This window comes from Wyeomyia smithii, chromosome 3, assembly GCF_029784165.1.
Source record: "Wyeomyia smithii strain HCP4-BCI-WySm-NY-G18 chromosome 3, ASM2978416v1, whole genome shotgun sequence".
NCBI lineage: Eukaryota > Metazoa > Arthropoda > Insecta > Diptera > Culicidae > Wyeomyia > Wyeomyia smithii.
The window spans coordinates 182,480,589-182,504,112 of NC_073696.1; the positions used below are offsets into that span (position 1 = coordinate 182,480,589).

Consider the following 23,524-nt stretch of genomic DNA (forward strand, 5'->3'; position numbering starts at 1 on the left):
TTGAACCACGGGTTCGTCGATACTTTGGGGATTATGGAATGTAACCACCTTCCCAATTCCCCTCTGGTCCAAGCATTTTGCCAACTGATGATCGTATTCTGACGTACAAGTGCGAAAAATTCATTAAAGGCAATTGGTCTTTCATAAATATCACCGTTTGTTGCGCCCACCTTAGCCAAAGAGTCCGCTTTCTCATTACCCGGTATCGAGCAGTGAGAAGGGACCCACGCTAAGGTAATCTGAGTAGATTTTTCGGATAAAGCACTCAGATGTTCCCGTATTTTCCCCAGGAAATACGGAGAGTGCTTAACATCTTTCATCGATCGGAGAGCCTCAATGGAACTGAGACTGTCCGTAAAGATGAAATAATGGTCCGTGGGCATTTTTTCGATAATCCCTAGGGTGTACTGAATTGCAGCTAATTCTGCGACGTAGACAGAAGCAGGATTATCGAGCTTATGGGAGACGGTTAAATTGTTATTGAAGATACCGAAGCCAGTGGACCCATCAAGAAGTGATCCGTCAGTGTAGTACATATTGTCGCAGTTGATGTTTCGATATTTATTGGAAAAAATTTTAGGGATCTGCTGCACGCGTAAATGATCCGGGATTCCACGAGTTTCTTCTATCATGGATGTATCGAAAAACACAGTAGAATCAGAAGTATTTGATAAGTCGACACGATTTGGAATATTCGAAGAAGGGTTAATATTTTGGGACATGTGATTGAAATACAATGTCATAAAACGGGTTTGAGAATTAAGTTCGATTAACCTTTCAAAATTTTCAATCACGGGACGGTTCAAGACCTCACATTTGATTAGAATACGAGAAGACAGGCTCCAGAAGCGGTTTTTCAATGGTAGTACTCCAGCTAAAACCTCCAAACTCATCGTATGGGTCGACTGCATGCAACCTAAGGCGATACGCAAACAACGATATTGTATTCGCTCCAGTTTGATCAAATGTGTGTTTGCTGCGGAGCGGAAGCAGAAACACCCGTATTCAATAACAGACAATATCGTTGTTTGGTAAAGCCTTATAAGGTCTCCTGGATGGGCTCCCCACCATTGTCCGGTTATTGTACGAAGAAAATTCACTCTTTGTTGACATTTTTTCATCAGATACCTCACGTGACAACCCCAGGTGCCTTTAGAGTCGAACCAGACACCAAGATATTTGTGTACCAAAACCTGAGAAATCGTTTTACCCATTAATTGTGTTTGAAGCTGAGCAGGTTCATGCTTCCTAGAAAAAACTACTATCTCAGTCTTCTCCGGAGAGAATTCGATACCTAGCTGTAAAGCCCAAGCAGACAAATTGTCCAAGGTATCTTGCAATGGTCCTTGCAAATCGGCAGCTTTGGCTCCTGTAACAGAGATTACACTGTCGTCTGCAAGTTGTCTTATCGTGCATGAATTTGCCACACATTCGTCGATGTCATTTACATAAAAGTTGTAAAGAAGGGGGCTTAAACATGAGCCCTGGGGAAGACCCATGTAGCTAATGCGAAAAGTTGCCAAATCGCCATGCGTAAAATGCATGTGCTTTTCGGACAACAAATTGTGCAAAAAATTGTTCAAAATTGGAGAAAATCCTTGTCGGTGAAGTTTACCCGAAAGAATGTCAATAGAAACGGAATCAAAAGCCCCCTTAATGTTCAAGAACGCAGACGCCATTTGTTCTTTACGAGCATACGCCAGCTGAATATCTGTTGAAAGCAACGCAAGACAATCATTCGTCCCTTTGGCACGGCGGAAGCCAAATTGAGTTTCTGATAGTAGACCATTTGATTCGACCCAGTGGTCTAAACGACGGAGTATCATTTTTTCCATCAATTTCCGGATACAGGATAGCATTGCAATCGGCCTATAAGAGTTGTGATTAGAAGCTGGTTTCCCTGGTTTTTGGATGGCGATCACCTTCACTTGCCTCCAATCCTGCGGTACAATGTTTTGCTCCAGGAACTTATTGAACAAGTTCAACAAGCGCCTCTTGGCATTGCCGGGTAGATTCTTCAACAAGTTGAATTTGATTCTATCTAATCCAGGCGCGTTATTGTTACAGGACAGGAGGGCAACTGAAAGTTCTGCCATCGTAAAAGGTGATTCTATCGCGTCGTGGCCCGGAGACGCATCGCGAACAATATTTTGCTCAGGAACAGAGTCCGGACATACTTTCCTGGCAAAATCAAATATCCACCTACTTGAAGACTCCTCGCTTTCGTTGACCGTTACGCGATTCCGCATTCTTCGGGCTGTGTTCCAAAGAGTGCTCATCGATGTCTCCCTCGACGTCTCGTTCACGAACCGACGCCAATATCCACGTTTCTTTGCTTTAGCCAAGCTTTTAAGCTTGGTATCAAGCTCCGAATACCGTAAATAGTCGCCAGGTATACCTCCCGTCTGGTAGGCCTTAAACGCGTCGGATCTTTGCGTGTAGACATCGGAGCACTCTTGGTCCCACCACGGAGTGGGAGGCCGTTCTTTGATCGTTACGCCGGGATATTTCTTCGTTTGGGCTTGCAACGCGGCGTCGAGAATCAAGCCCGCGAGGAGGTTGTATTCTTCAAGTGGTGAATGATGTTGAATCGACTCGACCGCTTTTGAAATCATTTCCTCGTATAACTTCCAATCGACATTTCGTGTGAGGTCATACGGAATGTCAATTGGTCGCATGCGAGTTGACCCGTTAGTAATTGAAATAAGAATAGGCAGATGGTCGCTACCGTGAGGATCGAGGATTACCTTCCATGTGCAATCCAACCGTAGCGACGTCGAACATAAGGATAGATCCAAAGCGCTTGGGCGCGCTGGAGGTTTCGGGATACGTGTCATTTCACCGTTGTTTAAAATAGTCATGTCGAAGTCATCGCAAAGGTTATAGATTAAAGAGGAGCGGTTATCATTGTATGGGGAACCCCAAGCCACGCCATGAGAGTTGAAGTCTCCCAAAATCAAACGTGGCGAGGGAAGAAGTTCTATTAAATCAAAGAGCAGCCGTTGCCCAACCTGTGCTCTGGGGGGAATATATATTGAGGCAATACAAAGCTCTTTACCTTGTATTGTCATTTGACATGCGACAACTTCGATGCCTGGAATCGAGGGGAGGTTAATACGATAGAAAGAATAGCACTTTTTAATCCCAAAAAGTACTCCTCCATATGGGGTGTCTCGATCAAGGCGAATAATATTAAAATCATGGAAGTTGAGATCAATATTTGAAGTAAGCCAAGTTTCACAAAGGGAAAATGCATCGCATTTGTTTTTATTTATCAAAACTTTAAACGAATCAATTTTTGGTAAAATACTTCTACAATTCCACTGTAAGACAGAGATAGAATCCTTCATATACGCAGTTGAATTAGGCATCGAAGGATACAATCGCTGCAAGGAGAGGCCATTGGGCAGTCAACTGCTTCAAAAATGATCTAACTGTTGGGAGGAATGCTGTAAGAAAAATTTTAATTGGATCGGGTACATTGAAAGTTTCAAAAATCCAGTCCACAATGTCAGAAAATTTCACTAATCCAGAGTTTGTTTCATCAACTGGGAGTGTAAAAGGAGCAACTGGGGTTTTAGATGTTCCTAGCAGTGCTGGGAACTCCTTCTGGGACTTTAAATTTGCCAGCCCAGGAGGAGTTTGCTTCGGTTTTTCCGCAGCACTGTTTGGTTTGTTTGTAACTTTCATTTCACTTTGAGAAATCTTAGGACCTTTTCTGGGAAGTTTAGGAGAGGAAATATTTTTCCTCTTTCTAGACTCCCCAGGATTGGCGTAAGATGCTCCCGCTGGTGAATCGTCAGAATCGGTTTCCTCAGAGGGCAACAGATCGAAGGGGTTCGAAGTAACGGGAGAAGTGGTAACGGTCTTCTTCAGCATGTCAGCGTAGGAACGCTTTGAACGCTCTTTGAGAGACCGTTTTATTTTATCCCTGCGCTGCATGTACACCGCACATGTCGAGAGCTCATGCATTCTTCTTATAGTTCTGAAAAGAACCGATTTCATAATCTTCAGCTCGAAATGTATGCTACAGAATGCTGATGATCACAGCACCGCCGGTAGCATCGATTATTCTGTTGGCCGCGTATAAAATTTGCTTTCCGCTGTGCCCTCCAGCAGCTGTGCCAGCAAAATATCCTGCAGCGTACGATGGCAACTGTTGCTGCCGTGTGCAAAATAAAGGAACATGCTCCGCGGTGCCTGGAAGTTGACTCGTATGCAGCTCTCGTTTCTCAATGTCGCGAAGCTTTAACAGCTGCACCGCACTCGCTATTGTGGAACAAACTAAACTGAAGCTGAATTTTCCACACGCAGTCTTTTGTATCGAGTTCAGCGTAGATTTTTACCATTAAGGCGTGGCCACATAGCTTATAGAATGAAAGAGAAACAAACCAAAACATCTTCAATACTACTGAGTGATTTTCATAAGCATCAAAAGAAAGTTTTTGCTTTTTGCTTTCCCGATGCAAAAATCACTCTGGTTCTTAGATTAACTAATTTTCGATGCTAATATTCAACTGATAACGGCGTTCGAGTGAACACAAACAAACAATTAAACCGGAAAATCACTCAATTTAGCAGTATAAATTCTTGAAATGATGGTTATATCTTGTTGTGATAAACTATTCATAGGTAACACTACCGTTTATCTTTGGTGCGTCCTGGTCGTTATTGTAAAAATGATTATTTAGAAATAGATGAACGTTTCACACTAGTAGTAGTTGTGAAAATTCTCATAACTCTTATCTTCATCATCTTATAGTTCTAAAAAGAACCGATTTCGTAATCTTCAGCTCGAAATTTATGCTACAGAATGCTGATGATCACAGCACCACCGGTAGCATCGATTATTCTGTTGGCCGCGTATAAAATTTGCTCTCCGCTGTGCCCTCCAGCAGCTGTGCCAGCAAAATATTCTGCAGCGTACGATGGTAACTGTTGCTGCCGTGTGCAGAATAAAGGAACATGCTCCGCGGTGCCTGGAAGTTGACTCGTGTGCAGCTCTCGTTTCTCAATGTCGCGAAGCTTTAACAGCTGCACCGCACTCGCTATTGTGGAACAAACTAAACTGAAGCTGAATTTTCCACACGCAGTCTTTTGTATCGAGTTCAGCGTAGATTTTTACCATTAAGGCGTGGCCACGCAGCTTAGACAAAGACAAACAAACCAAAACACTTTGTTGAGTCAAAATATGTAGGCAGTGGAATTTATTTCGTCCATGTTATTGTTATCTGTGCTTGGGAAGCAAGCCAATAACGAGGGAAATATATGGGAAAGCTTGACCTTGGAACTTTTCACCTCTTTCCACCATTAAGCAGTAAAGCAACAATGTTGAACATAATATCAAAAAATTGTTACACATTTTATCTATTCACCGACATATAAATGACTAAGATGCATTAAGTCGTTCGCTTGCTATAACCGTTTGAAATCTGACGCAACATTTGCCAGTTTTATTTTCATTTTCACAAAGTGTAATCTAGTATAGAAAACAAAGACGTAGTCCTACGTCAATAAATATTGCATAACTGATTACTGCAGCGAGAGGACAGTTGATTCTTATTGGAAAGTGGCTCGACCCGCAGCCGACAGAGCAGCAACTGATTTTAGCGCAGTAAGAATGAGCAGGCGACTCATTAGATCGTAGCGTTTCATAGCAGATGGACCAACCGGCGGACTGCAGCAGAGCATTGGTAAACATGCTCGGACCTATCTACTATATAAAAATGGAATTCCGTAACGCTTGATCTTATTGATATTATTCCCTCAGTCTCTGGGGTGTACAGTATTCATCATCATTTTGAATCGTTCTAAATCAAAAATAATAAGCGGTGACATGTAGGTTTTTTAACATGAAAATGTTCGCTGATGTTCAGAAAAGACATTAGTTATAAAAAAATAGTTATCTAATTACTAAAACTTGAGATATTATTCACAAAACTACGTAAAACATGCAAAATTATGACTTTCTGTGCTAAATTTGCCTCTAAATCAAAATTCAAAGCGATGACATATGATTCTTTTATCACTAAAATGTTTGTTGATGTTCAGGAAAGACATTCGAGGAAAAATAATTAGTATCTGATTACTAAAACTTGAGATTTTATTCACAAAACTACGTAAAACATGTAAAATTATGACTTTTTATACTTAATTCGTCTCCAAATCAAAATTCAAAGCGATGACATGTGATTCTTTTTTCATTAAAATGTTCGTTGATGTTTAAGAAAGATATTTGAGAAAAAATAATAGGTATCTAATTACTAAAACTTGAGATATTATTCACGAAACTACGTAAAACAAGCAAAATTATGACTTTCTGTGCTAAATTTGCCTCTAAATCAAAATTCAAAGCGTTCACATATGATTTTTTACACTAAAATGTTTGTTTATGTTCAGGAAAGACATTTGAGGAAAAATAATTAGTATCTGATTACTAAAACTTGAGATATTATTCACAAAACTACATAAAACAAGCAAAAATATGCTGAATTTGCCTCTAAATCAAAATTTGAAGCGATGACATGTGTTTTTTCTACATTAAAATGTTTGTAAACGTTTAGGAAAGACATTTGAAGGAAAGTACCGAGTATCTGTTTACTAAAACTTGAGATTTTATTCACAAAACTACGTAAAACTTGCAAAAATATGACTTTTTATGCTGAATTTGCCTCTAAAACAAAATTTGAAGCCATGAAATGTGATTCTTTTTTCATTAAAACGTTTGTTAACTTGAGATATTATTCACAAAACTACGTGAAACATGCAACTTTATGACTTTTTATGCTGAATTTGCCTCTAAGTCAAAATTTAAAGCGATGACATGTGATTTTTTTACATTAAAATGTTTGTTAACGTTTAGGAAAGACATTTGAAGAAAAGTAACAAGTATCTGTTTACTAAAACTTGAGATTTTTTCACAAAACTACGTAAAACAAGCAAAATTATGACTTTTTGTGCTGAATTAGCCTCTAAATCTAATTTCAAAGCGATGATATGTGATTCTTTTTTCATTAAAATGTTTGTCAACGTTCAGGAAAGATATGTAAGGAAAAATAATTAGTATCTGATTACTAAAACTTGAGATATTATTCACGAAACTACCGAAAACACGCAAAATTATGGCTTTCTGTGCTAAATTTGCCTCTAAATCAAAATTCAAAGCGTTGACATATGATTTTTTTTCACTAAAATGTTTGTTAACGTTCAGGAAAGACATTTGAGGAAAAATAAAGTGTATATGATTACTAAAACTTGAGATATTATTCACAAAACGGCGTGAAACATGCAAAATTATGACTTTTTATGCTGGATTTGCCTCTAAATCAAAATTCAAAGCGATGACATGTGATTATTTTTTCATTAAAATGTTTGTTTATGTTAAAATATAAAATGTATGTTTGAAGATGATTTTCTGTATACAGCACAACAATATTGCAGCCTTCTAATAGCGCTCTCGATCAACCAGATTAGATGAGAAAATTCGTTATCGATATTGTTTTAGCACATTTTGCATGTTGTAGGATAAGAACAACGATACACCGTGCCCCAGAGCTGAGTCGAGAAAAATTGCAGTTCGAAAAAATTCTCGACCTGATCGGGGATCGAACCCGATATCACAACCGTGTGGGAGCCAATCGACATCGCTAACCACAGAGCCACGAGGACCACATACAGCATACAGAATACAGAAAATCACCGAAAAATATTTGATTTTAATTTATACGTTTTTATACGATTACATGCGAAACTTTGACTTTTTATGCGCAATTCGCCTCTGAATCAAAATTCAATGATTTGTTTTTTTTTTGCAATAAAATGTTCGTTGTTCTTTCATCTACAATTTTTTTGCAGAATAACCCATGTCTCGAGCATGAACATTTTACATTTCTGATGTTTTCGTAGTTTTGTGAATAGTTACATTTTACGGCATTCGATTTACTTTTGTACTTTTGAATTTGAATTTGATTTTTATCAGAGAGCTTTTAACCAGAAGGTCATTCAGCTCTTAATCTTACTGTTTTACTTTTTTGCGTTAATCCAAACTAAAACTCACATTTAGCTGCAGGAATGGTTACGATCCATTTGTTTGAATATCGACTAAGAGGCAGCTTAAGCATTAAAAATCTTTTATTTTCTTATTTACTACAAAGTTTTGTGGATTAAAAATGGCAACTTCCGGTTCCAGGAAAATAACCTAAAGTGATATATGGCCAACAATTTCAATACTTCCGAAAGTGGACCTCCATACGTCATTTTATAGCGATGACACAATTTTTTTTCATTAAAATGTTTGTTAACGTTGAGAAGACCATTTGAAGAAAAATAACAAGTATCTGATTACTAAATTTCATATATTATTCACAAAACTACATGAAACATGCAAATTTATGACTTCTAAAGTGATATTTGGCCAACAATTTCAATACTTTCGAAAGTGGAACTCCATACGTCATTTTGAAATCCAAAATGGTGACTTCCAGTTCCTGTAAATCAGCCCAAAATCACAAAAAACAATTCAATATGGGTATTTCCGTTCTGCGCGTTCTCAGAATATTGAAGTAGGGTATCGAACGTCTTAGTCAGTGGTTTTCTTCGGTAGTTTTACTGGCGCAATCTTATGCAAAAATGGTCCGAAGAAAACCACTGGCGAAGACGTTCGACACCCTACTTAAAGTGATGATGGAAGTATAAGATGTAAATTATATTTTTGAAGTGAGTTGAGCTAATGCAGCAATGAAATATAAAAAAAAATCTGTCTTTGAAGCCTTTGATCCCGAGCATCGCCGGGAATGTTCAACTAGTTAGTAATATTGTCCTATCTATCTATCGCGCTACGCTTGCTCTCAGCGGCAGCGTTCTTTATTGTCTTGTTTGCTTGCATGTGTCGGTTGTGTGGAGAATATCAAGAGAACAGAAAACATCCCGTGTCATCAATAAACGACAATCCACAATTGATGCCGAACCTAAAAAACCTTGCTTTTTTGAATTTATTACTCAACCGTGACCGGTGCAGCTATCGAAATTGTTCTACGACACAGCCGTGGCAAGCTTAACTCTTAGTAGTCACGTAGCTCTAGCTTGCAGAAATTTAGTCTTGTCTTCATTGTAAATCGTGCTACAGCGATTTGGAACTTCTTAAGTGACCTAGTGTAGGTTGTAGGTCTTGTTGAGTAAAACATTCGCTCATACTAGAAATTTTCCAAACACCCTCAAAATCTGGTGTTATGGTCAAAATACGGTTTTTGGACCCCAGCGCATATATTTTTTTAACTCAGTCATTTGTCAACCGATTTTCAATATTTAGGCAGTTTTAGAAATAAGACAAATAGAGCTTTCAAAATATATACAGGTTTGTTCTAATATCAATAAAACATGTTAAGTTATTTGGGTTTAAATCTAATTTTTTAAACTTTTTCACGAAATTTCCAAATTAATTTTAAATTTGCAGTCTATTTTTGTATGAAACATACCACAAATATACTGTAATTTTGAAAGTATATTCTATTCCAAATCAATCGAAAGTATTTGTGTGAAAATCGGTTGATATTTTGTTAAGTTATATATTTTTTAAGAAAACTAGAATATTTGGCTTCTATCGCACAATTATCTTACGGAGCTACAAATGATGAAAAAATGCAAGGACTTTTGATGTTACTTAGTGTGGGTTGTAGCTTTAGTCAAATGTTTTTTGCGCGTTTATTGAAGTTTTTCAAGTACCCCAAAAATTATTAGTTATGGTCAAAACCCTGTTTTTTCACTTTAGCTCACATGTTTATTTTTAATTCGGTTATTTTTCAACCGATGTTCAGACCAGCCGCAATCACCAATTTTTAAAGCAGTACTTTTTGTTTGTAGCAGCTTAAAACTAAAGTTATCTTTATTAATAATTTTATCTCATTTTCAGGGTTTCACATTGTTACTCACATTTATGGTTTGTCCCCTCACTAATCGTTTTTCTTACAGGTTAAATGCACGGTTGAGGATTCCAATTCTCCTACGAATATTGAACATCGTTTTTTAATTAAACTTATCCAGCAACTCTTAACTTCACTTACTTTCTATTCCGAGTGGTACATATATTTCACACCTTTTTTCAGGTTAGCTGTGGGTGCCTACGGTATTCCTACGGTATTCCTACGGTATTCCTACGGTGATTATTTTATTGAAGTTGATAATTTTCACCGCACAAATAATTTAAAACTCACTTGAAAAACCGATGGGATTTCTATTAGATCCAAATTAATTCCCTGCACCACCATAAACTATAAATTATATATCAAAAAAAACCACTTATTCTTCGAAATGCACCACGTTTTAGCTCTTTCCAGGTTACCTTTTTATTTCTATCCAACCTATTCTAATCTGCTTTATTATTGTTTACATTTATTAACCCTCACCGATCATTTCTCATACTATACCTTCTATTTGTCTACCTACTCACTCACTCACCATCCCGTTGACGTTTGTTATCAAAGTCCATCGGCTCGGGGTATGATTCTTCGCAAGGATTGTTTTCATTGCTCGTAGGTGCGCACAACCGACTTTTTATATTTTGGCTGTTTTGGAAAGGCGAAAAATAGAACTTTTGAAACATATAAATATGTCTAAAGAGTTAACCTATATGTGATGAATAGTTTTAAATAAAATAAGGTGATTTATCTATCTATCTAAACATATAAAAATGCAGCTCTGTCTGTCTGTCTATCTGTCTGTCTGTCTGATTCATATAGGCTTGGAAACTACTGAACCGATCGGCGTGAAATTTTGTATATAGGGGTTTTAGAAGCCGGGAAAAGTGACTAAGATAGTTCGAGACCCCTTCCCCTTCTGCAAGGGAGGGTCCCATACAAATGAAACACAAATTTCTGCACATCTCGAAAACTAACCAAGCAAATGGAACCAAATTTGGCATGTGGATGTTTTTAGGAGTAACAAATATGTCCATGTTGATTCGAAACCCTTCCCTCTTCTGGAAGGGAGGGGTCCCATACAAATGAAACACAAACTTCTGCACATCTCGAAAACTAATCAACCAAAAGGAACCAAATTTGGCAAGTGGATGTTTTTAGGAGTAACAAATATGTCCATGCTGGTTCGACACCCTTCCCTCTTCTGGAAGGGAGGGGTCCCATACAAATGAAACTCAAATTACGCACAGCTCGAGAACCAATCAAGCAAATATAACCAAATTTAGCAGGTGAATGTTTTTAGGTGTAACAAACATGTCCATAATGTTTCGACACCCTTCTTTCTTCTGGCATGTCTCCAAATACCATTTCGAAATCCAAGATGGCGACTTCCCGTTTCTGAAAAATAGCGGTAAATGACCTTATACCTCCAAACATGGGTATTTCCGGAATTGTTATGATGCGCTGAAGCTACAAATCGACCTTAGATAACTTTTTGAATTGTAAGGTGGCGACTTCCGGTGTCTGGAAAACAGCCAAAAATGACCACATACCACCCAATATGAGTGTTTCTTCAACCAGATTGATGCCAAGAGGCCAAAAATTGTCTCCTAATGCCAATGTGAAATCCAAGATGGCGACTTCCAGTTTCTGAAAATCAGCGGCAAATGACCAAATACCACCCAATATGGGTATCTCCGGGATTGTTATGATGCGCTGAAGCTACAAATCGACCTTAGACAACATTTTGAATTGTAAGGTGGCGACTTCCGGTGTCTGGAAAACAGCCGAAAATGACCACATACCACCCAATATGAGTGTTTCTTCAACCAGATTGATGCTAAGAGGCCAAAAATTGTCTCCTAATGCCAATGTGAAATCCAAGATGGTGACTTCCGGTTTCTGAAAAACAGTGGCAAATGACCAAATACCACCCAATATGGGTATTTCCGGGATTTTTATGATGCACTGAAGCCACAAATCGACCTCAGACAACATTTCGTATTGTAAGATGGTGACTTCCGGTGTCTGGAAAACAGCCGAAAATGATCAAATACCACTTTATATGAGCGTTTCTTTAATCAAATTGACGCACGGAGGCCAGAAATTGTTCCCAAATGCCATTTTGAAATCCAAGATGGCGACTTCCGGTTTCCGAAAAACAGCGGCAAATAACCAAATACCACCTAATATGGGTATTTCCTGAATTGTTATGACGCACTGAAGTCACAAATCGACCTCAGACAACATTTTGAATTGTAAGATGGCGATTTCCGGTGTCTGGAAAACAGCCGAATATGACCAAATACCACCCAATATGAGTATTTCTGGAACGAGAATTAAGCTGAAAATTGACCTCAGACACCATTATGAATTGTAAGATGGCAACTTCCGGTTTCTAAAAAACAACCAAAAATGGCCGATTTCCATACAAAATGAGTATCTTCCGTACCAGAATGATACACAGGAGCTAGAATCGACCACCACAGACACCATTTTGAATTCGAAGATGGTGACATCCGGTTTCTGGAAAACAGCCGAAAATGACCAAATAACACCCAATATGGGTGTTTTTCAAACCAGAATGACGCTCAGGGGCCAGAAATTGTCTCCAAATGCCATTTTTAAATCCAAGATAGCGACTTACGGTTCCGGCTCACCGGATCCAGAATGATGCAAGGAGCTATAAATTGACCTTAGACAACAGTTTGAATTGAAATGACAACTTCTGGAAAACATCCGGAATTAACGATTACTACTACATATGGATAAGTCCGTAATCGAAATGATGTAAAGAAGCCAAGCATTGACCCTGGACACCATTTTGAATCAGAAGATGACCACTTTCAGTTTCTGGAAAACAACGAAAATGACTGAAATGCACCCAATATATATTCGGAATAGAGGTCATGTACAAGAACCAAAAGTTGAGGATGTTGCCATTCCGATAAAACCAATTATTTTTAAACGATATAATCCAATCGCAAGGAATCAATAAATTTGAAATGTTTAAAATTATTAAATTAAACACTAAAATAGGCGGGACGAAGTTTGCTGGGTCAGCTTGCATTAAATAAAATGAGATGATTTTTTTTTTCAAATTTTACCTATATGTGATGAATAGTATCAAAATGACTAAGATTTTTTTTTGTGTGGACCGTGGGGGCGACCAGTAGTTGTTTGATCTATTGTGACATTTTCCGGACGTTTTTGCTGTTTGCACATTTCAGTTTTTTTTACCATTTTGCAGTGCTACTTATTGAGAAGTAACCTGCTCCGTGTTATAGTGCTTTTCGTCTTCTCCTTCAGACTTAGTAACCTACTACCTTCCTTATCGACCTTATCATATCCTCCTGCAGGCTATCCTCTAAAAGCATATAGCGTGCTATAGTCTATGATATTATCGAAGCTTTAGACGAGAGGTTATTAAATCTGGAGAGAAGATTTTGTGTGGAAGAGCCTGAGAATAAACCCATACTTAAAGTCCTTTTTTGCGAACGAATGGTTTGGTTCTACTAAGATTCGAACCTACCGGACTCTATAACCTTGCGGCTACGAAGCTCGACATGAATAAGATAGTTTATGTTATTTTCAAATTTTTTCAAATTTATTCACAATTTTTCACACATTTTTGTAATGAACGAGCCTCAATTACTGTAGAATTTAAAACGTACATTTAGTGCCAAACGAAAACAGTAGGTGTTGTTTATGAAAATCTGTTATAATTTGGCTGAGATATGACTTGATGTTTTCCACCATATACTTAGGTTTCATCAAATCATTTCTCAGCCGAATTTCAACTCATTTTCATTAACAACACACATTGTTTTCGTTTGGTACTAAAAAAAACTTTCCAAATTTTACAGCTTAAAGCTCCATCATTAAAAAAATGTATGAAAAATTGCGAATAAATTTGAAAAAAATTGAAAATAACATATACCATCTTATTTATTTTAAAACTATTCATCACATATAGGTAAACTTTTTATGCATATTTTTATATATTTTAAACGCTCTATTTTTCGCCTCTGCAAAACAGCCAAAATATAAAAAATCGGTTGAAAAATAAAAATGTGAGCTAAGGTAAAAAACAGGGTTTTGAACATAACTTATAATTTTCGGGGTATCTGAAAAACTTCAAGCAAACGCGCAAGTAGAACTTGACTAAAGCTACAACCCACACTAAGTCACATCAAAAGTTCTTTCATTTTTTCATCATTTGTAGCACCGTGAAATAATTGTGCGATCGGAACCAAAAATTCTGGTTTCCTTGAAAAATATATAACTTAACCAAATATCAACCGATTTCCACAAAACTACTTTCATTTGATTCGAAATTGAATATACTTTCAAAAATATAGTGTACTTGTGGTATGTTTCTTACAAAAATAGACGGCAAATTTAAAATTAAATTGAAAAATTGCGTGAAAAAGTCTAGAAATTTAGATATAAACTTAAATAACTTAACATGTTTTATTGATATTAGAACAAACCTGTATTTATTTTAAAAACTATATTTGTCCTCTTTTTAAAACTGCCTAAATATCGAAAATCGGTTGATAAATGACTGAGTTAAAAAATATTATATACGCTGAGGTCAAAAAAACCGTATTCTGACCATAACTCCAGCTTTTGGGGGTGTTTGGAAAATTTCTAGTATGAGCGAATGTTACACTCAACAAGACCTACAACCTACACTGGGTCACTTCAGAAGTTCTTGCACTTTTTTGTCATTTGTAGCACAGTGTTATCGCAGCGAAAGGACGGTTAACTTCTACTGAAAACGGGCTCGACTCGCAGGCCCGATGGAGCAGCAGCTGATTTTAGCGCTGCTAGGCTGAGAAAGCTACTCATTCGATCGCAGTTCTACAGCAGACGGAGCAACCGGCGGACTGCATATCATTGCTGAAAATGTCCGGACATGTTAGTAATTTTGTCCGGATCTGTGCCGTTGCGTCTGCTTTCGACCATTTGGCCACTGCTAATAACTGTTACTATGCCGGTAGCATGTGTTAATGACCGTTATGTGTTGTTTGCTTGCATGTGTGGGGTGTGCGGAGAGAACCATCTTGTGTCGATGGTAGATGGCAATCCAAAATGGCGCTAAACTAAACAAACTTATAACTAACACTATGCTTCAAATCATAATTGAATCTTTATGACAGCGATAACAACTATCTTTCTTATTTTTAATGACTACAATGCAAGTCAAGCTATTTTGATTTCTATTTCTATTGATTTCTATTTTTCTGACGATTGAAAAATGTACTAACTAGGGAAATAGTTAATTAGAAATTTACGAAAAATATAGTCCAGCAGGTGTGACTTGAACCCACAACTTCTAATTTCCGGTCAGATGCGTTTCTGATTACACCACCGCAAGAAGTATAAGTAGCATCCACCTGCTGGACTATATTTTTCGTAAATTTCTAATTAATTATTTCCTCAGTTAGTACATTTTTCAATCGTCAGCTCCACATTTACTGCTTGAAATAGAAAAGCGATACTAACTACACAAGAAGCGTATAATTGAGTTCGTGATTTTCTTTTTTTAAGTTATTGTAATTATCATATTTTTTGAAATTTATGAAATTATATGCTGAGCTGGAGCCAACCTAGCATAAGTTTTATCCGTGTTATGTCAAATGTGAGTTTTTTTTATTCGAGATGTATGGAGTGGAGACGCTAATATAAAATAGTTTCATCCATTCATTTGGTATAAATTACTGTTTATATCGCTTCAACGTCTTAGCATTTAAATGCATCGTTAAATAAAGTTGCAGGAAATACTAGCGTCACAATTCCGTCTACTGTTTGTTCGGAATAAAAATAGGGGGAAGGGGAGCAGTTTCGGACAGAGCTTAAAAAAAAGGTGCAATTTTCATCCAAACAAAAAATATCAGTAAGTTGGCAGCCCTTCCACCAACAGCTATCATATAGTTTGACAGCTCTTGGTTGTTTATCACTTACGAAAACAACACAGTGCCATTTTTCACAAATGTTTACAACCTTTTGAGCTTGAAGTTGTGAGGATTTCTCTAATTTCTTTGTGAGAGATTTAGAAATTCAAGTACACCACCTTAGTTCGTAACTAATATGTAATGAAAATACGTGATAACATCGGGGAAACAAATATCTTATTTATTAGATAAAATTAAGATTTGTCTTCGCATGGTGGTGGGGCACATTCGGACATCGTTCATGGGGCACATTCGGACACTTACCAAATTTGTATTTGATTGTTGTTTATTAACAAAAATCGATTTAGACTGATTCTCAGTCCTAAAAATGGTTCGGAACTACAAAAAGGAAACCGATAGAGCAAGCATCAACGAAGATGAGCTGGGAAGAGTTTCTAACGGAACAATGTCTTTGAGACACGCTTCTGATACTTGCGGAATTGAAAAAAGTACCTTGGTCTGTCGTCTGAAAAATCAAAGAAACTAAAAAACGGAAAAATCAGAGAGCTTCTCGTCTAAAAACTCAGATCAACAAGTTTCTGCGAACGCGGAAGCAACATTTCTAGAGAAATATTTGATCGAAAGTTCTCATATGAATTATGGATTGACGTACCGTATAGGCGATACGAAAATTGTTTCTCAATGTTCTGGAACACTTGAATAAGGTTCCAGAAAGCAGCGTAGGTGAACCAATTTGCTGTTGCTTGACAATCACGAATGCCATTGCACTTTGAACCAATCAAATATTGCCGAGAAAGTGTCATAGTTCTTGTATCTTTTCCCCCTCACAGCCAGTTTGCTCGATTTTTATTTCATGAAATAAATTTGAAATAAAAGGATGAGTTTCAAAGTTTGCAAAGCATCTGATCTCAGTCCCTGTTTATAAGGATGAAATAGTTGAAAAACACAAAATTTTCATTATTCTAGAAAAGTTTTTCAACACTGTCCGAAAGTGCCCCAGGACTGTCCGAAACTACCCCACACACGGGGCACATTCGGACAAAAAAGCAATTTTGAAGAATTCAAATAAATCAATCGAAATCGCATCAACGCACACTACTAACACGCTTATGTGATACTCCGATGTCCAAGTAACAGCCAGGATGAATTCAGATTTTTTTAAAAGTTAACAAAAAAATATTAAAAATCAAGATAGAAAAAGTATCCGAAACTGCCCCCCTCTCCCCTATAATATGTAAAATATAGTTTGTATGAATACCGTAGTTCAACGTCATGCGGCCGTTGGAGTGAGAAAATTTGTTTTCACAACGACGCGGCTATTTTTCGTCTGTTCATACATTTTCTGCGATTTTCACAGTTTGGAGGAGGTTTGTGTAACACATTAAATTTGTCGTCGTTGACCTACGTTGTACAAAACCATGTTGGTACTCCGATATCAATGGACGTGCAGCTCTGTTAACTATTGATTGGACCATAGACTCGAAAACCTTTCCGAGCGTACATAAAATCGATATTCCACGGTAATTTTCAACACGGTGGGTACTGCCTGATTTGTGTATCGGTATGATTCTGGCAGATTCCCAAATCGCTGGGAAAGTCCTTTCTGAGAGCGATTGGTTAAAGAGATAAGCAACGGGGAAGGCCAGTGAAGAAGCACAATGTCTCAGGAACAATGGTGGTCGGCCGCAGATTTTTTTAAAAGTTAACAAAAAAAATATTAAAAATCAAGATAGAAAAAGTGTCCGAAACTGCCCCCCTCTCCCCTATAATATGTAAAATATAGTATGTATAAATATCGTAGTCCAACGTCATGCGGCCGTTGGAGTGAGAAAATTTGTTTTCACAAAGACGCGGCTATTTTTTGTCTGTTCATACATTTTCTGCGATTTTCACAGTTATGTGCTAGTTGAAATTTTTCTCTGGGTTTTTGTTTTTTTCATTGGATAATAGAATTTAACAGTTTTATCGCTTATATTTTGGCCAAGCTGTTGATTTTGTAGGGATTCTGGGGATTCCGCTTTGGTCCAGGAACCATATGTGGTCACTGGTTAATGTTGGTCTCTAAAAGGATTCTGGATTCTAAAAGTAGAAAGATTTTCCAATCTTTTGACGGGCCAAGATCGAAAACCGATCAAGAATTGAAGAAGTAAGAAGCATTTCATTTTGGTGGGTACCCGGGTACCCTGCCGAGTACTTACGTGTGTTAAAATTGCAGAGTACATAACGGTTAAACGTTTAAGATGTTGGTTATTTTATTTTTGTTGCAATTAAGTGCTTTTTATATAGATTCAAACATGTTTTGTTTATTAAATTAACGAGAATTTAGACCTCGGTTCTGATTCAAATTCCGAACACTTCAATGTAATCACTAATGTCGTTTCATATGTGAAGAAAAAAAACTTATGTCGTTTTCGTTTTTACGGTGTTGCTACACCGCGGACTACACTTTGTCGTATAACTGTTTTTTTTTTCATTTTCCGGACTATCCCGGACTACCGTTTTTCTGGCGCGGATAGTCCGCGAAAGAAACAGAGTGCAGTTTTGAAGACACCAACACATTAACACGTATGTGTCAAAATAAAAAAAAAAAAATGTGTCAAAATCGGTTTGCTTTGATTATTATTATTGATTTTTACACCGTACCATCATCGTTCACTACCAATGCACATTCTTGCAAATTAATATTAAGTTCCGTCTTTTTCAGTGAATTGGCAAATTTTTCGTACAGTAGCACAAACGCGACAAAAAAACAATGGCGTTAATGACCAAAACAAAACAAAGTGACAGCTACCTCTGGTATTACGCATACCATTGCAACTGCTCGGAAAGTGTTTTTTTTCAGCTGCAAAGTGTAGTCCGGGACGGTATAGTCCTGCCGTAAAAACGAATTTGACATAAGAGATAGATAGGCGAACCTTTTAACACTGACTGTCACTTTTTTCAACGCCTGCTGAGAAGAGCTATACATCACTGGGTGAAGGACATTCCATAGAACAAAATGGTATATAATAATCATACCTCTGATTACTCTAGCTATAATAATGTGATTTTTATTCCGAAGTGTTCGAAGTTTGAGACTGTTCTAAGTTTGAGTCAAAACGGTACTTGCTGTTTGAACTCTTAAAACATTTACTTGCTTTTGATTCGAAGTGATAAGCTAAGGTTAGTTATACCACATGGTTTAATAATAATCAATCTAACGCAACTGCCACCTTCCGGGTCTAGGTGACAGGAGCGAGAAATGGCCATAATCATCAATCGAACTTACCGATCATCGTCGTCAGCAGGAAGACAATGGTCGCGAAAGCGACATTGTTACATTGATGGTGTGAGCAGTACGACGATGTCATCACAAACTATTTTACTTCATCTACATTTTCCGCTTGGAGACGATTTTATCACAATCACTGATGGCACATGCTTTTGTCTATCGACTCGGTTTTCTCAGCTCACTGCGTAAATTCGTTCATCCTTCCGCACTGTGGCTCGATGGTAGTGGAAACCATGATCGCTTGCTGGCATCTTTTGAATTTCACTGTCATCATCGCCCCGGTGCACACGTTTCACACTCGTCCTTTCTTTCCTAGTTCAACTACACTTGCCCTAATTGAATTAAATATCTATAGCTCATTTTCCTCCGCCTGGAATGTATTCTCGTCTCTTGATAGCACTGCGTTGTGCAATTTATTTATTGTTTCCTGCTTCCACTGCACATCTGCATTCGATCGAACTTCATCAGGGTTTCTGCACATTATCTTCACTGCTAGCATTGCTCACGTTCCATTTTATCCATTTCTCATCTCTATTTTTTCACAAGTGGGTTGGAAAGGGGAGGTGATATATGTAATGCTTAAATGAGTTGTCCCGACCTGTCATAGGCATCTGTTGAGTATCTACGGCGTATAGAACAGCATAGATATTTGCACAGCCGAAGCTGGGAAATGAGACTGATGATTTGAAAAGAACACAAGAGATGTGACATAATCTCGGCGGATCTCGATTCGTTTTGTTAAGCTCCCCACGTCGCAGGCGTGAAATCTACATCTACATGGGTAGTTTATTCCGCACAGAAATGTTTTTTTTTGTTTTGATAAACATTACATTTTTATTCAAATATATTTACAGAACGCAAGAAGTAACCTCTTTGACACCAAAAAAAGAACTTGTTTGATCATCAATTGTACGTTGAACGAATGTAAATTCCACATCACAGCAGTTGTTTATACACTGTCAGAGCATAGATCAACGTGAAAGATTTTTTATCTGTTTAGAATTTGTAACTTTTCACGTTGATTCGTGTTGGTTTCACATCCTACGTGTATTCTTTGTGAAATTATCATAACAAAGCAGCGGTAGCAGTTGACTGAGAGTTCGGCTCCCACAACAACACAACAAGTGCCGAAATTATGTTACAACAATACCCTTACAAAAACCCTAAAAAAGCCCTACAGCAGCGAGGAGAGAAGTGGTTTTTTCCGCGAACTTCACCAGAAGCACTCTCGTACCGCAAACAGGCAAACTATGACAAGTGGCTAACCGAGTAGGTCTACGGGATCCCCAGAAACATATTCAGTGCAACAGACACAGAAGCGCAGGAATTGGCATGCATGAATATTCCATTAGATTGCTCAGCACAGGCCAACTAGACACTAGAATCAGCTGGAGTGAAAAGAAATTGACCGACGAACTGTACAATAGTCCCGGTGTCACCGAAGCCCCATACACCTTCCACGAACTGCGTGCAAGGCTAACAACGATTTGGCAAAAAGCCATTACCCTATACCTGTAGTAAATTCGTTCATAAAAAAGAACGCGTAGGAAAAAAGCCGCAGTAGATGGTATTATTTTCTCGGAAGGCAGAAGGTCGGAGAAGGGAATAAATCCCTGGGAGCTAAGGCACCACAGGTTGAAATGAGAGCTCACAATTTCGATATCCTGATGACCTGAACTGGAATAACGACCAGACATTCCGAGTTTTGAAATCAGGCTTCATTTACATTCATTCCTTTATACCCATTTGTGCCGGTTGGCTGGTAAATTTAAGTTTATGATAAAATTTGCGGAAGTCGAGTGCAAACATTTTTCTGCAGCCGGGGGAGAATAAGTGCCGTTCAGATAGACGTCATCCTGCTCGGACAGATGGTGCTGAGAAATTAAAACAGGCACATAATTTATATCACCCGTGTGAAAAAGCTTAGTTTATGTCCACTCCGTGCTACGGGCCCTGTCGAGTCTGATGACGGGGAAAGAAAGATCATGTGCCACTTTTTGGTCCCTTCTTCGAGTTTGAATACGTATAACGTTTATCCCATGCAAACAAACTCACGACAACCTTTGAAATGCAGCGGAAGTGTAATAAACTCGTTATTTTCATGCTATCCATGCTGGACTTCTGAGCTATGAAAACGTTTCTACCCGTTAATAAAATGGAAGGTTTGGAATGCTTTTTATCGGAGTTCGTTCTATCTGACGTGGTTCTGAAGCATCCCGTGATAAGGGAAGTTTTCGAAAGGGAATCACATAAAACGGTTTTTGCATTATGGAAATCATATCCTACGGACAACTACACTTAGATATTATTTTCTCTAACGTGCTTTTTTACTTATTCTTAAATTTTACCCGATCTGAAAAACAAAGTTAAAGGATACAACAGTAAACTGGGATAAAAAAAAAACATTTTGTTTTGCTTGTTTCTCGAGCAGATTGCATCGTGGACCAGTATAATGTATTCAGAGCTGGGTCGCCTAATTCTTTACCATTATCTAATTTAACTGAATTGAGTTCAATTATTTTACGGAGTTCGAAGTTGCTTCTATTTCTGTAACTGGATAATCTTCAACACAGCGCAACAAGACCCAACAGTTACTATTTCTGTGGAGCTAAGTATTTTGGAATGGAACAGTGCGAAACTCTTCGAAAGTGTCAGAAAATCGTCGCATTTGAATGGATGAAGGTCTATGCCCCTTTTATAATATTGATTCGTTTCGATCTAGTACAAGAAAATGTGTAGCTCTTCCCGATAATTTTAGTTGGACTTTGCCCCGTAGATGGGCAACAGCATACCCGAAACGAAAAAAAGGTAATCATTGCTGATGCAAGAACACCTAGAAGCAATTTTCCCAATTGTAAGAATATCACCAGTTCTGACATTCTTAACCCATCGTTTTTGCGAACTGTGAACTTTTCGTTTTGGGTAAGCAAAAATAAAGCATATTCACACGCTCTAGAGAGTTTCTAACCTACAAATCGACCAATGTCGGGTAGCTCTGGTTTGAATGGAACTTTGAACACTTATTTGATGTAGCAAACTGAATTTTTGACGTTTTTTTTCAAATTAAAGAATAGGTTATAGTTGAATATTTAGATTGTAAACTTAAAAAGCTTTAAGGAAAATGTTGTTCCAGTTCATATGCCGAGGTTTTCGAACACAAGGTGTTGTTCTACGATATTGGTTTCACTATATCTCAGCAGTTTGATTAAGAGGAGATGGGAAGTAACGTCAAACTTGAATTAATGAAATCTTTAAATGAACACCGTAAAAATGTGCTTAAGTGCTACATGGTAAAATGAATACGTAGGAGCTCTTGTGTACAAAGTGTGTCAATTTGTCTCACCTGCTATTTGCAATCACTCCACTATGGTCGGAATCGTGAAATTTCACGACAAAAATCTGTAAGTCGAAAAGCAAAGATGCTAGAAATTTTTTCAGCTTCTAGAAATTTTCTCTACCAAGCGGAATCTGTCTTTTGGTATGAATAATTTTTCGAATAAAACGAGTTGCAAAAACTAGATGGTTTTGAATGGTAGATTAGCTAATTTTTGTGTGGAAACTCCAAGTTTTTGAATGCATTTTAGCCCTAAAGAGCAAAAAAGTTGACTAATTCTACAAAATGCATTTTGAAGGTGAAACTATGTACTTTCATCCTAAACATGTTGTTGTCGGTTATATGTGCTAACAAGGGAGTAGAGTGCCTCCAAAAATTGTCATTTTAGAACAAAAAACCTAAATTAATCCACCTAGCGGTCAGACCCAGCCTTTCTCATTCAATCTTATTATTTGTGAAAATAGATTTACATGAACGCTTCAATCCAATAAATGTATATTCACTCTTTAGGTTCTAAAACATGGATGTTGTAATCTATACATATAAAAATGCAGTCCGGTCTGTCTGTCTGATCCATATAGGCTCAAAAACTACCGAACCGATCGACGTGAAAATTTGTATGTAGGGGTTTTTAATGCCGATAAAGGTTCCTATGATAGTTTGAGACCCCTCCCACTCCTGGAAGGGAGAGGTCCCATACAAATGACACATAAATTTCAGCACAACTCAAGAACAAACCAAGCAAATGAAACCGAATTTGGCACGTGGATGTTTTGAGGGGTAACAAATATGTCCATAATAGTTGGACGCCCCTCCTTTTTCTGGAAGTGGAAATGAAACACAAATTTCTGCACATCTCGAGAGCTAACCAACTAAATCGAACCATATTTGGCAGATGAATGTTTTTATTGGTAATAAATTTGTTCCATAATCGACCTCAGGTAACAGATCAAAGGGGTTCGATGTTATGGTAGAAGTGGTCACGGTCTTCTTCAGCATCTCAGCGTAAGAACGCTTTGAACGCTCCTTAAGTGACCGCTTGATTTTATCTCTGCGCTGCATGTACACCGGGCATGTGGAGAGCTCA

General features: G+C 37.8%; 1 protein-coding gene and 1 long non-coding RNA gene across 10 annotated transcripts in view; both read right to left on the reverse strand.

The window, feature by feature from the left end:
• The window catches only part of LOC129726750 (uncharacterized), a 124,945-nt gene that overhangs the window by 63,621 nt on the left and 37,800 nt on the right, over window positions 1-23,524 (reverse strand). For 6 of the 9 annotated variants that reach the window (XM_055683803.1, XM_055683810.1, XM_055683805.1 and 3 more), the window contains exon 2: window positions 19,101-19,634. In XM_055683803.1, the coding sequence (XP_055539778.1) occupies window positions 19,101-19,182 (82 nt within the window). In that variant the 5' untranslated portion in view covers window positions 19,183-19,634. Of the gene's footprint in view, window positions 1-19,100; window positions 19,726-23,524 lie in introns of all 9 variants that reach the window. The other 3 variants (XM_055683812.1, XM_055683811.1, XM_055683808.1) reach the window with 3 other exon arrangements.
• On the reverse strand, window positions 9,958-10,275 carry LOC129726752 (uncharacterized). Its single transcript, XR_008728406.1, has 3 exons — window positions 10,209-10,275; window positions 10,059-10,126; window positions 9,958-9,997 (listed from the first exon to the last, which is right to left on the reverse strand). It is a non-coding gene; the product is annotated as an uncharacterized LOC129726752 (long non-coding RNA).